Source organism: Epargyreus clarus, unplaced genomic scaffold (genome assembly GCF_041222505.1).
Source record: "Epargyreus clarus isolate Ecla_fem2 unplaced genomic scaffold, WU_Ecla_fem_2.2 ptg000021l, whole genome shotgun sequence".
Lineage (NCBI taxonomy): Eukaryota > Metazoa > Arthropoda > Insecta > Lepidoptera > Hesperiidae > Epargyreus > Epargyreus clarus.
Window position 1 is genome coordinate 8,713,062 of NW_027332228.1, and position 14,204 is coordinate 8,727,265.

The window sequence follows — 14,204 nt, forward strand, 5'->3', positions numbered from 1 at the left end:
ACTTTCTTAGAGGATGCTACGGTATAAAAATATTTTCTAAGACGCTTCTTGCCTCGTTAAAAATATTTTTAGATAATACAATATAGAACGTTTACCTTGAAATATTTATAGTTTATATTTTTTTGTTTAATATTTTAGTAATAAGATAATAGTGATTGAAACTTGGCTTCTCAATAGGGTATTCCTAAGTTTGAATCTTAGTTACAAACCCCTGATTTTTCGAAGTTAGATGTATCTAATAAATTTATTATTATTAATTCATAGAAAGGTGACAAAAAGATCGTGCCTGAAGGTATAAAAATTTTAAAGATGTGTAAATTCTACTAATTCGCATAATTGGCCAGCCTGGCATACTATGGCCTAAGTCACTTTCACTCTGAGGGGAAATCCATACCAGCGGGACAATAAAGCGTTGAAGACGATAATACACACTTTACGCAGAAGTAGGGGAAGGAAGTAGTTTGTAGAGCACTAAATTGATTGCAGCGAGGAGTAACAGGTTTCTTAGTGATGGCTAAGAATACTCCATGTCATAATGAGACAACGCCGCGCCACTTTTGGATATCAAGTAGTGCTTGGCGTGTGTACGTCCTTCACTTTACACTTTTAGCAATTTTGTTGTAGATGTAGGGCCTGAAAAACGTAGTCATTCATTGAGTGTATCTCGCTCCGCTCTTGACACAAGAAGGTTATAAACTCTTTGTTTCGTCTGAATAGTATGTGAGTAGGTAGGGACAGGCACTAAAGTTCAAAGCACATTTTTGCACGGCCTTGAATTTTGCCTGAACAAAGAATTGTCAGATGACATAAAAGATTGCTGTTGTTTTATATTAAAGGGAAGAAAGGGTTATGAGAATATTTTACGTTTGGGAACATTTTTGCGTAAAAATGACTATGGTTTTAATAATATTAGGTAAAAATGTATGACGAGACAGGGTTTAAGTGGATTACGATTTTCTAAATACTCGTATATTAATTATGAAAAGTTTTTAAATTAAAATGTTAATGTTACTGGTACTTCCTTAAATTCTTTATCTTCATTTCTTGTAAAATATGATAACTTTCAAATTCAAGTTGGTTTTTATGTTTTGACGGGAATTAAAAATAAAATATATTTTTATTTCTCCGTATAAGATATCAGCTGTACATACAATTTTGAATTTTAAGTATTCATTACTTAATGTTACATGCAAACAACGTTTAACTAAAAAATAGTCAGATACTTAGTTACACTTAGTTAGTCACATACCTTTCACTAAAGCGCTATTTGTATAGGCTAACGAAAATTTAGATTATGGAATATTTCATATACGTATTTAAAAAGTTTTATAAAATTTGTAATACCTGCTTAACATAAGATAGGTTGATAATCCATCGAATTCCCTTGATAGAATCCGAATGGGATTTGCACGTCGCTTCGAATTCTATTAGTATAACAGGGACGTGTGTACCATTTTATAGGGTGGGTTTCGAGGAAGGGTTCGTCCGTTTTACTGGATTTGCCATAAAATATCTATCAGCGGTAAAAAGTATTTTAAACCTTTTATACGGACTGAATAATGGATTGTCTTACAAAAAATATTCATTGGATCGAAATGTAAAGATTTTTAAACTGATTATTTTTACTGACCTGATTTTTTACTTGAATACAAAATAAGATCCGAAAAAAATAAAATATCCTAAATTCGGATTTATTATCATATACATTGAATTTATAACTACATTTCTTAAAATTGTACGCTTGTGTAATTGTGTTTCTATAAAAATACTAGTTGACCCGGCAAACGTGTTGCCATATAAATAAAAAAAAATGTTAAGGGTGAACAACCCTTATCACTTAGGGGTATGAAAAATGGATAGTAGCCGATTCTCAGTCCTACTGAATACGCATATAAAATGTGTTGAAAATCGGTAAAGCCGTTTCGGAGGAGTACGGTAACTAACATTGTGATACGAGAATTTTAAATATAAGATTATTTAATTATATATCGCCTTTGATTAATTTATATGTTGGCAATATACAAAAGTAGGAACAAAATAGGGATATTCAGGAATAGGTACATTAAAATTTTACAAAAATATATCTTTAAATTAACCTCCCATTTTATACCACGCGTTCTACACATTCGTTTTGAGAATTTCTACTACATTTTTAAAAAGGTAGCTCTTAACATTGTAGGTCTAACATTTGAGAAACATTAAATATTAAGCTACACTCGCGTCTTGTCACGTATGTAACATGGACGTATGTAACTTATTATGGATGCTATCGACATTTTCTGTAACATAAGGTTGTAATCTGAAAATACATCAAATTCTTATCTTTTTACCCGAAGCGGTGCTACCGTATTGCCTTTAGTATATGTACCGTGTATGTACATTATTATAATATGAACGGTATTATAAAGGCGGATTATAATATCTGTATTACGTATCTAACACAAAGAGATTAAGAAACTTTTGAAATTCAAAGTGTTGTCTAAAACTTACCTTAATAATCTTCTAAGGTTAACTTTCTGGTATGATCCTTAACGGTTTAACACATCAAGGTTTCTTAGAAATGTGTTCAATAATATAAGCAACGTGTATGTACAGTAAGAATATCTGAAATAACACATAATTATGCTTTTTAGAACACAGAGTTAATTTTTATTTTTCAAATCTTTATTAGGAAATATAATTAATATAGAAACACTGAATACCATTTCATTATGAATATTGAATTTTATAAGTACAAAATTTATCACGTATTAAACAATAATACTTATTCTTAAACGACTGTATATTTAAAACGTGTTCGTTGAAATCACACTCGTGCTAAATATAGTAACAACAAACCACTTGTTATATTTAATTCTTCACCCTTAATGGCGCTTTACGGGAGGTCACAACTATTTTTAAACTATCTCAGAATACTTTCAATTGAAAAATATTTTATAATTAATGACTTAACATTTATCACTGCAGATAATTAAATTAGAGCTTGTTATGCTTGTTATCACAAGTACGAGTAGTCTCTAGCGGACTAATTAGGGGCGGTCTGCCGCGGGCCCCCGTTTCTTTGGGGCCCCAAACACAGTGATATTAGTTAAAAAACAGGTCACCAGGGTCGTATTTGTCGACGAGTGTAATTTTATGAAATCAAATAAACTTTTTAGAATGGGCCTCGATTCAACTTTCCCTTTCGGGCCTCCGAAGGCCTTAGTCTGCCACTGTGAGTAATATAAGTAGATTCACGTAATTGTAAATGTAGAGATATAAAGACAATAGAGAAATATTTTGGGTATAAATACGAACTTACTCAATACTCAAAGTTAGTTGTATTTACGGTTCAGAAGCTATTTTGGTAGCTGTTATGAAACATTTGATGTGAAAGGGCTATTTATAGCATCGGCCAGGCAAGCTGTCATGTCTACTGCTAAACTCATAATGGAATTCGAAGCGGCTATCGCAACAGGCACGAAGTAGTCCTGGCGTCGAGGGAACGTCGAGAATTTCATTTTAAATTACGTTTATTTGTGCAATGTTGAGAACGGATTGAAATATTTTCCGATTCAAATTTCAAAATATTATTTTGATTAAGGTTTTCTTTATTACTTTATTACGGCCCCCCTAGACTGTGAAAATATTTCGCGACCCCTTATTTTCGCGACTCCTTGTTTTCTATTATACTACAAATATTAATGCTGTACAACATTTTTATATACTTCCACAACTAAATATCGATTAGATACATAACGAAGTTCACAAATATCCCTTTATTGTCATTTTTTAATAAAAACGTCTTTTAAAACTTTAAAATGTTTATAAGGTTTCGCGTGTCCCTCTTAAACCTGCAACCTGCAACCTCTTTATGAGAACCCCAAGGCGTCATTAAAAATACTGATTTAGACCATATTCAAATTCAGTTTGATAAAAGTAGAAAAATTTAGTTAACATATTTAACGGGATAATTTCTCTTGTATGAAATTTACATAAATTAAGTATAAATTATGTACATAGTTTTTAGTAATTTTATCAAAATTGGTATGAGTCTCCTTACATAATAGCTACAAAGTAAAGTGTAATGCCGTAAAGGGATGTCGCAACCAGAAACTACATAGTACTTAATGAAGATGACTTAGAATACAGCGGAAAGGTTGCTTCAATTTGTAATGCAGTGTTTGAAGATAAATCCTCTTTGGAACGTAGTTTCCGAGTTCACGTAGAGATTTAACAGAGAGTCAATAAAGATAAGCGGTGAAGGCGAACGAGTTCAAACAGTCGGGAAAATTGCCGTTTTTAAGTTTTATTAAATAGTTCAAAGTTTTTATTTAACGAGTCCATAGGTTATTATAATTTCAGTCCCTTTACTTTGTTATTGTTTATAACAAACTCTAAAAACTAAAGCCTCTTATTTCAATTAGTGCACAAACAACTTATTTTGTTTGATCTTAATAATTCACAGGATATTAAGATACTTTGGATACGTATGTTTCAAATAAGACTAATGATATATTGTTAAATTATTTCTATCAAACTTCTTCACACCTATACTTTTTCTGCAATCTTCTTCAACTCTGCAAAACATGCTCATGTAGCATCCTTCTTGTTACCATCTCATTTCACTGTATGACATAACAAACACATTAGTACCCTTAGTATAATTTTTTACGTTCGCTCCAAAACGTTAACCGTTTACGTTTTTGTACACACAGCGCCCCAGTGGACCGTACCAGAACCAAAATTTCACATTATGAGTTTTAAAAACGGAATAGTTATATATTTGATTTTACAAATATAAATACAACGCATTTATTTTTAATTTAATTTTGATAGCGTTATTGTTCCGTTTTTCAAAATTATACTGTGGAATTTAGTTCCAATACGGTTCACGGGGGCTCTGTATCAGCGAATTCGTAAACTTTGAACGTTTTCGAGCAAACGTAATAACTCATACTAAGGGTACAGTACTTATTTCCATCGCAGTTTCGTGAGCGCTTCACGTTGCGCCTCCTGCATTGGGGAGTCAGCACGCTCGGCCTGGTACAGACATTCTGATGGCTGGCGTGGCGCCCCACCACCAGGCCCACGCCGCTCTCCATGGGACTCGTTACCCAGCCTTCGCCACGAAGAAAGCCTCAACGACTCCGGTTACAGAAGCAACCGCAATGATAGCTTTGAACAACGGTAAGTACTAAACTCATTAAACTATTTGGTACTTCAAACATCACATTAAACTGCTCAGACATTGTCTATTTTCGCGAGTTCATGTAGTTTTAATTGATAAAGCGCTGTAGTACGGTTTTTCTTATAAATCATTAAGGGCAGTACTGTTTCTACTTGCTTCATCATTCAAATACCACTTTCTAAGCTTTTTCTTAATCTGTCTTTTAACTAAATTATTTTTATAGGCACAATTTGTGTCGTGTAAATATTTACATACAATTAAACATGTATGTGATGAATAGGTATTCGAAAAGTTAAAGAATAATTATATTATTATTTTAAAATAGACTTAAAATAAATAAAGCATTTGTTATTGACTCCTAGGATATATTACGTAGCTTTTATTACGTTCATATTACAGGAAGTTTCTCGAAGTAAGTTAAATGTTACATTAAGGAACTTAAAAGTTAATTCAAATAAGCTTGAATTTATTAGTTTGGTAATATCTCACCCAGAAATGTTAGCTACATTAAAAGTCGGGCAAAACTTTTCAGAACTTCATAAGACGTATTCAGACGTCTTTCTATTCAAAATCCCCAAGTAATTACCAACGAATTCATATTGTATAAAAACAAAGAAGCAGGCACGTTCTACATCCATTACACTAAGTACTGATTTAGTATGGAATGATTGAGTGTGGAGTCTAAAAGGACATTAGAATTTAATTTATTATTGATAATACGTCACTAAAAATAAACTCTCCTAATAGATGATAAAAGAAATGGGATTCCTTCCCTTATGGGTGTTCTGAGAAAAATTACAACTTTAAGGAACGTTAATTTGGGGATCGTGGGACGGAACATAAAAATCAGGGTCTATTTATGTTTCCTCGTACCTTGTCGGAATCGATATCGTATAATTGTGTTTCATTTACGAGACAAGATCGAAAATGCGGTAGGGATGGTGATTTTCCGAGATAGATTTTTCGAAGAGAATCACCGAATTCGAAGGCTGTGTCAATCTTTAAAAATACAAAAACTGGAATTTCGATTTGACAAAAAATTCGAAGCTTCAGCGTTCTATTCATTTTATTTCAAACTCTGAAACATCGCTGAAAAATAAACCGGAAAAATGTCGAATGCAGATTTTCTAGTCTCTGACATCGACACTAGACCGATTCATTGCTTAGTATCGAATAAGAAAATCGATGGTCTTAGTCCAATAATCGATTCTTCCATCAATGATTTGAAATTGGCATCCCTAAAATACGGACAATGCTTTGGGTACAATATAAATTTATGTAAATGTTGCCGCTCGTTTCTGTTACAGATTTTCTGTCCAAATGTACATTAAATATGTACATGTTATTTACACGGCAGTAGGGAAAGTGTTGTGTAACCGATGCTTCGTATTTAATTTATTTCAAGTGCCGTTATAATGATTTTGTAATTAAACATTCAATATAAATTCATGTGGCATTAACAATTTTTATAATGAGTTACGCCTAACGAACACCTCGTTGGAACATATGCATGAAATCGATATGTCTGTCCGTGATTTTGTTGACTGCATTGTGTGTGAGTTACTATGCATTGTTTTTGATATCTAAGCAGGAACATTTGTCTTTAATATTTTTACAAAATACCGTACATTTTTGGCGGTCTATATGGTTTAATCTTAGAAACTGCTGCATCGATTTTCGCGACACGATGAGGGCTTTAGATATTTTCCCTTTTTCCTCACATATCTAGGGTTGTTCGGTAATATTTGACATATCGTATAGCATACTTGCAAGAGAAAATATAAGCTAATATGGAAATGGCATGTTACTCAAGATTAAAGGCCATAGGCCCCACTGACTTTGTAACGATATTGCCGCAATTTGAACTGAGAGGGCATGGCTATGTGTAGCAATTATATGCATTTATTAAGATGCAAAGCTATTCAACTTAACATATGAAATTATCTTTACAAGATGCTGGTCAAATAGATAATTCAGTTTTACAACTATATTCCAACCATTTTAAGACTTCATTGCAGCAAACTGTTGTGTAGACTACATGACTATTAATAATCAGTGTAATGTTGAAAATTTATTGTAATATAAAACGTCTTAAAAAATACATATTTTTATTGTAGGTACGTACATTTTAATAACAGAAATTTCGCCGAGTCTTGTTTCTTCAAGATTTCTTGAAGTGTTGTTGCTAACGAGGGAATTGTTTACATTTCTTACAACGTTTTAAATAAAACATAGCCTAGTTTATTCGCACTAACAGTAAAACACTATTACACTATAAGACAAAACGAATACAAAAATTAAAAATAATTTCCATGTAAGTAATAGGTATTAAATACTTTTAGTTATAGCTTACTTTTCGATTTTATCCCTGTGAATATGTGTTTTATTTGTAAACTATCTGACCCGGCAAACTTTGTACCGCCTAAAAATCTATTTACCAAATATATTTCATATAAAATATAGCCTATGTTACTCGTAGGTAATGTAGCTATCGGATGGTGAAAGAATTTTTAAAATCGGTCCAGTACATTTTGAGCCTATTCATTACAACCAAACAAACAAACAAAGTTTTCCTCTTTATTATATTAGTGTAGATAAATCACTTGTTATTTTCTAAAGAAAAATACGTCTCGTTCTCATCTTTACTTCTTATGTGATCCATGTTTAAATAAGCATAAAATAAAATCCACAAAATATACCTTTATGTATTCTTTGAATTCTCCGTAAATTATCTCTTTGGAATAAAATTCTGCCGCCCGTTACCAATTATAATCAATCTTTCCAATTTATCGTCTACCAAATCTAGATCGTGAACACTTCTGCGTACTAATATTATTTTTTCATTTCAATATAATTGTACAACCTGGAAGTCATTAAGTACCTTAAATTATATAAATTGATTATAAAACACTTCGTTTTCTTACATAAATACTTTGCTAAGTTACTGTCTATGTCACCAGTGGCTGAAACAAAACTGAAGTAAAAAATAGAATAATATTCGCTAGCTTGAACCCCGACAGGATGAATTTAAATTACTTTGACGTGTGAACATTTATTTTCCATCTAGTGAAATGTAAAAATGCCAGGATATTCGACGAAACTTTTTGTCGGATTGGTCTACACTAATGGTATTACCATTACTATGGGTATAGTGACGTATGTTTAGTTATGTAATTTTACAAGTAACTCTGTGCATGGGAACAAAAAACTGTATTCGAGCTTTGAAATTATGGAGTTATATTCGAGAGTTGAAATTATGGACTTGCGTTTTCATTTATTTGAACAAGTAGAAATGTTAAATATTAACGTAAACTATGTGAATTAAATGCCCATTTATTTTATGTAAACATTTTTGTACACACTATATTTGACAATTTAAAAATTAAACTGTACAAAAATACTTTATTGCTCTAAGATATCTCTTCCAACACACCTTCATTTGATAGATACGTACTTAAAACCTATTTAGTATAACTTCAGCGAGTATACTTAGTATATGTATGTTTTTGCTTTTACTTAACATAACATACCCGCTGTTATATACCAGAAATTTAGCCTAAGCTAGGAGGAAAATTTTGTCAATTCTGTACTAAAATTTATATAAATGTACTATGCGTGTTTGGGGGTATGACCTGGATAGTTTATGGTTCCTAATCTGTATAATTAATCGTTAGGCGGCCAAAAGGCACACGGCCCCGATAGTAAATGTTCACGGTCCCCTATAAATATTTGTTACACGAAGTGTTCGTCCAATTTGGTAGCTTTCTTATATTTTATGTTTAGGAAAACTACTACAGTAGCCATTTTATTTAGAACATATTCGTGAAAATGTTTATTAAGCGAAGAATTGATAATTTCCGACTAATTAGTATATCTGTTATTCGCTTTTTATTTCTTTCAGAGACAAAAGGAATTTTTATACAATTGGAAGAAAGTAATGAGGATTAGAAAAAATATATAATAGTTTTTCAAACTAATTGTATGAGGGAATAATTAAAAGCCGTTTTTACACATGTTCAAAATATTTAAAATTTAAAATTTCATGTATATCTGTATGTAATGTAAGTATGTAAGTCAGTAATAACAGGCGCTGACGCTAGCGCACTGTGTCAGGACAGAGAAAGCAAAACCAAAATAAACCTAGAGAAGATATCAAAAAGTAATGAATATTGTGCACAGATTAATTACTACACAAGCCCTGCTCACACTTGGTTGGTTTTAACGTTCCTCTTGTCTGTGGCCTCACAGTCACGCCATTGTAATATGGACGTGCTGACGCCAGTTATTCTTCGGCTTAGCAGGGAAGCGAGCTGTGTCAGGCCAGAGATAACGAAAGAAAAAGGTCCTAAAGAAAATAATCAAAAATTAAATCAATATAGTTCACAGATGCATTAATACACTAGCCCTACTCACACTTGGCTGGCTTTAACGCTCCTCTTGTCTGTGGCCTCACAGTCACGCCATTGTAATATGGACGTGCTGACGCCAGTTATTGTTCGGATTAGCAGGAAAGCGCACTGTGTCAGGCCAAAGAAATATAAACGCAACAAAAAAAATCATGAAGAAAATAGTCAAAAACACAAGCCCTACTCACACTTGCCTGGTTTTAACGTTCCTCTTGTCTGTGGCCTCACAGTCACGCCATTGTAATATGGACGTGCTGACGCCAGTTATTGTTCGGCTTAGCAGGGAAGCGCGCTGTGTCAGGCCAAAGAAAACAAGCGTTGCCTTGGAAATTTCACGTTGGGTTATGAAACGTAATTAATTTTACCTCTATTCTACTAAAATAACGTCAAGCAAACTTAATACAATAATGGTTTTAGCAAGACATATTATATTTATACTAACTTTTCCTATTTTCATATGAATATGTGAAGAATGCTAGAATGGTGTGGATGCCCGCTGGTTTAAATATGATCTTGGTTTTAACTGTCTACTTCAGGTAGAATCCCTGTTAGATATGAAGTTGTTTCCAGATGCTTACAGGTGGCATTCCTTACTTGCTAGCAGATAGACTGCATTTAATGTTATAATAAAACGAACGTAAAGGTATTTCGCCTTTACACTTCTATGTCCTAGTTGAAAAACATATATGGCACGATTTCTATATACGGATACTTATTCCAACTTCACCCTCAGGGCTAACTTTGTTTAACGAATTAAAAAAAAACACTTTATGGATTCCTAAAATAAATGTGGAACGTATGTTACTTATATATTCTCTGGATCTTCTATGTTGGATATAAATTCTGCTCGTAAATCAATGTGCGAGACACACAACACAACATAAATAAGTCACATCGGATAAATCCGTAAAACCGATCGCTTTGAAATTGTGTGCGACTTCAACATCGCGAATGTTTCTAAAATTGAGATGAAAATGGTTTTGTTACAGACGCGCTTGGTTTTCAAATGATTTGTCTAAGAGTATTCGTTTCTACCAAAAATGTGATAATAAATTGATGATAACGTGTTAAAAAATGATCCAATGCATTAAAAGGGGATATATATACCTGTAAGGTAATGTATGTCGTAGCGCAAAGCTTCGAAGTCTCAAAATTACATTACAAATCGTCTTGTCGAAGTCTATGCATTTAAAGCATAAGAAGCACATTTTGTCTCTTACGAGTTTGGCTTTCTGATTGAAAATAATAGGACACCTATAAAACAGATTTTGGAATATCAACCCTTAAGGTTATTTAATAGGGGATGGAATTTTATTTTAAAAACCGTTTATTTGGAATCAAGGACTGTAAAAAATGTGATTGGTTAGGAATGATAGAACTTTTTTAACACCATTTCTCGTAGTTACACATGCATCTTATATTGTTAAAGCGTAACACATAATTTAATTGTGTAATTATAAGGGTTTTGTCCATTTTTAGATACATAACCCCTTAGAGGCCTCGTATAGAAAAGCGTTTTCTGGCTTAGTCACGTTTGGCCGTGCGTCCTCTTATAAAAACCTAGAATTGTAGACCACATCAAACACAAGTGTTTACAAAATACATATTTAAATTAGGTCAACTTTCAGGGGCGTGTTCGACCGGCAGGACAGCGTGCGCTCCGAATACACCAGCGACCGCGAGTCTACCCGCTACGGCATCGTGCAGCAGGCTTCCATTGACAGCACTGACTCCAGGATCTGCTATCTAACGTCTAGCGAGGTAAGCTTTAAAGATATTAAGATTTTTTAAGACAAAAGATATTAATTAGTTGCCTTTTTTAGTAAACAGGCGCTACGCCCACGAGCTAAGGTTTTTCTGTGAAGCGTTCCTTTAGAAAATTGATTTTACTCTTAATTTGTCAGTATATGAGTAACTAGTAAAAGGGAGGTTCAAAAAAGCTAAAATGTACTCATTATACTCCTAAAAAGTGGTATTAAAAGTTTAAGAGACATTTCGTACTTTTAACTCCTGTCTCTGGCGTCAGCTCAGAAAGTAAGTAAGTATATAATACAGCTTGAAGGTTTCGAAAATATAAAACAAGTTACGAGTATGTTTATTACGACATACATTTACTAATAAACATGAATGAAATAAAAACGACCACAAATGTACTACATAGTCCTCAACTTCATGTATTTTTCATCATATGGCCATATCACATTTAATATCGACTAAGTGTGATATGGCCATATGATCTATAAGAAGAATTTATTAATTTATTTAAGTAACAATTTATCGAAATTATTCAAGTAAAAATTATTTACATCTACCCCTACTTTCGATTAGTTCGATCTCTCTCGATACAATCGTTATATTTTTCATTATTTACAATATATGTATTTTATGTCTGCTCACGATTAGGTTTCATATTTATTCATCTTATAGCCTTTGTGTTTATTCAATAAAATTGGCATTATGATAAGATTATGTCATAATCAAAAAAATATTTGTAATCTAATAAAACATTAGCGTATATTACGTCAGTTGATGATAAATCACAGCTAATACTCTTAATCCTGAGATAATTACGTCTATAGACAGCGGAGGCGTCGTGAAAATTACCTTTCATAGAGCAGGTGGCACTCAAAGTGATTCTAATTAAGTTACCGATGCACTAAGCCGGACTCGCCACTAATTAGAAACCGTATGAAAAAGTTTGCCCTTTTATACACTCCAGCTCGTTGCAGCAAAGTTACGTGAATGTTGAAATTCAATTCGCATTCTAACTGTACCGTGTACAGGCTTTTTGTATGTAGCGAGGCCGATCGATATACTCTCAGGTCTGATTGGGAATCCAGAGCAGCTCTCAATAATACCTGACTTATCGAATCCATCCCTTGTGATGGGTTAAATTGCTTTATACGGATTGTCAGTATTCGCGCTTAGTTCAATTACTGTCTACGTACTATGTTTTGCTTTTTTTAAAAAGCTGCGCGAATCATTCAGTCGAATAACTAAATTTACCGAGAGGATTTATTTATACCAAGTCGTGAAAAATATTTCAAGTTGTAATATAAAACTATAATTAAACTTGTGCTTATCAAGTGTGCTTAACAAGCTATTGATTAATCCATCTTATACAGAGAATACTATTTTTAGATCATGTCATCTGAGTAAAAATAGCATTGCTATTGTTGTATTAAACATTTGTTTCGAAGCGAAACGAAGTTTGCGAAGGACGCAGTCCCTACGTTTTATTTAGGAATTATTTTCAAGATACGTTCGGTAGTACACGGCGCTGCGCCATAAAATTTAATCAATTAATTACATCTGACAAATGAACCACGCCCGAGAAGCGCAGCGTAGCCGACATGAAAATATCGATATATTAAGATTTTAATACCGCCTCGCCATTGCCCCTTTGTTCGCCCTTCTGAGAAGGCACACCCTTATTTGTAACCGAAATCATAATTTTGCAACTAGGGCCAGCGAAAGTGTCTTGTGCATCGCTATTTTCCTTTGTCATTGAACATAAATCAATAGTCAGAGGTCACTCATTAAAGGAGCGCGCAATGCATACAACATCCCTACTACTTAGAGAAGTAACGCTAAATAATTGCAAGACTTTGAAGGTAGTTTCCCCATCAACTTCATAATAAACATTAATGTCTGATCTAATTAGACGAGGGATGTTAGTGTTATATGAAGTGAAATATAGTCGAGCTCGAGCAGGAATACGGCCAGGGTGAGGTCGGGTGTCCTCGGATCCCGTCGGCAGAGCGTGCGCAGTGGGCAACGCGCGCCGCTGCGCCGCGAGCTTCTTCAATTGTATCCTGAACGTAGCATTAAAATATTATTTTGAGGTTATTTTAAAATACAATACAAATAACAAAACCAATTGTGAGTTACGAAAGTTTAGAAACGTCGAAACATACATTTATCGAATGTCGCGAAAGAGAACTCTGAACCGGAAACTGAGACGATTTGTTTGTGTAAATACAAAGCTTTTACTGTCAAGTGCATGGACAAAGAAGATACCATCTATTTCGCTACGTTACACTTCGTTAATGAAATCTAGTATTCACGGTTGTTAAATTTCAGTTAAACTGTACACTGGAAGGACTATATGAACGTGTTTGAAGACATATCCGCGTCTTAACGTGAAGTCAATTAGGCCTATGTTATTGTTAATATTTCGTGTTTTCGTTACAATAAGAAGAGTTTACGTAATTTAATTACAATAAATGTTAATGTTAAAGTAGAGTTCCTGCTTGTGTATCGCTTGCTCCACCTGTGATATTAAATTCATCTTACTAAGTAAATGTTAATCTTTGTGTGTTACTTCTGAGCTGCCAATGTAGGCGTAAACAATAAACTCTAACTTTTAGAAAGTTAATGTTATAGTGTTTGCTATATAGTGCATTTGTTAGAGGAATTGATAATAAAACTTTGTTGTTCATTAAATAAGAATCTCTTTACTCAAATTCTTACTGTTGTTATACTATTCTTATACTTCAAAATATTTATACTTCTTAAAAGTTTGAATAGAGTAGGTGTTATTAATATTAAGATGTTATCGCGTTAACTGCATGGGGGCCATCAAATCAAAGAATGCTGTTTTTGTAAAGGTAATGTTATATTTTTTA

At 33.2% G+C, this 14,204-nt stretch overlaps 1 protein-coding gene across 19 annotated transcripts in view; it reads left to right on the forward strand.

Moving 5' to 3' along the window:
* The window catches only part of sif (guanine nucleotide exchange factor still life), a 146,739-nt gene that overhangs the window by 56,599 nt on the left and 75,936 nt on the right, over positions 1–14,204 (forward strand). For 13 of the 19 annotated variants that reach the window (XM_073084128.1, XM_073084143.1, XM_073084144.1 and 10 more), the window contains exons 19-20: positions 4,969–5,169; positions 11,193–11,337. In XM_073084128.1, coding sequence (XP_072940229.1) covers positions 4,969–5,169; positions 11,193–11,337 — 346 coding nt within the window. The remainder of the gene's footprint in view (positions 1–4,968; positions 5,170–11,192; positions 11,338–14,204) is intronic. The other 6 variants (XM_073084150.1, XM_073084131.1, XM_073084138.1 and 3 more) reach the window with 2 other exon arrangements.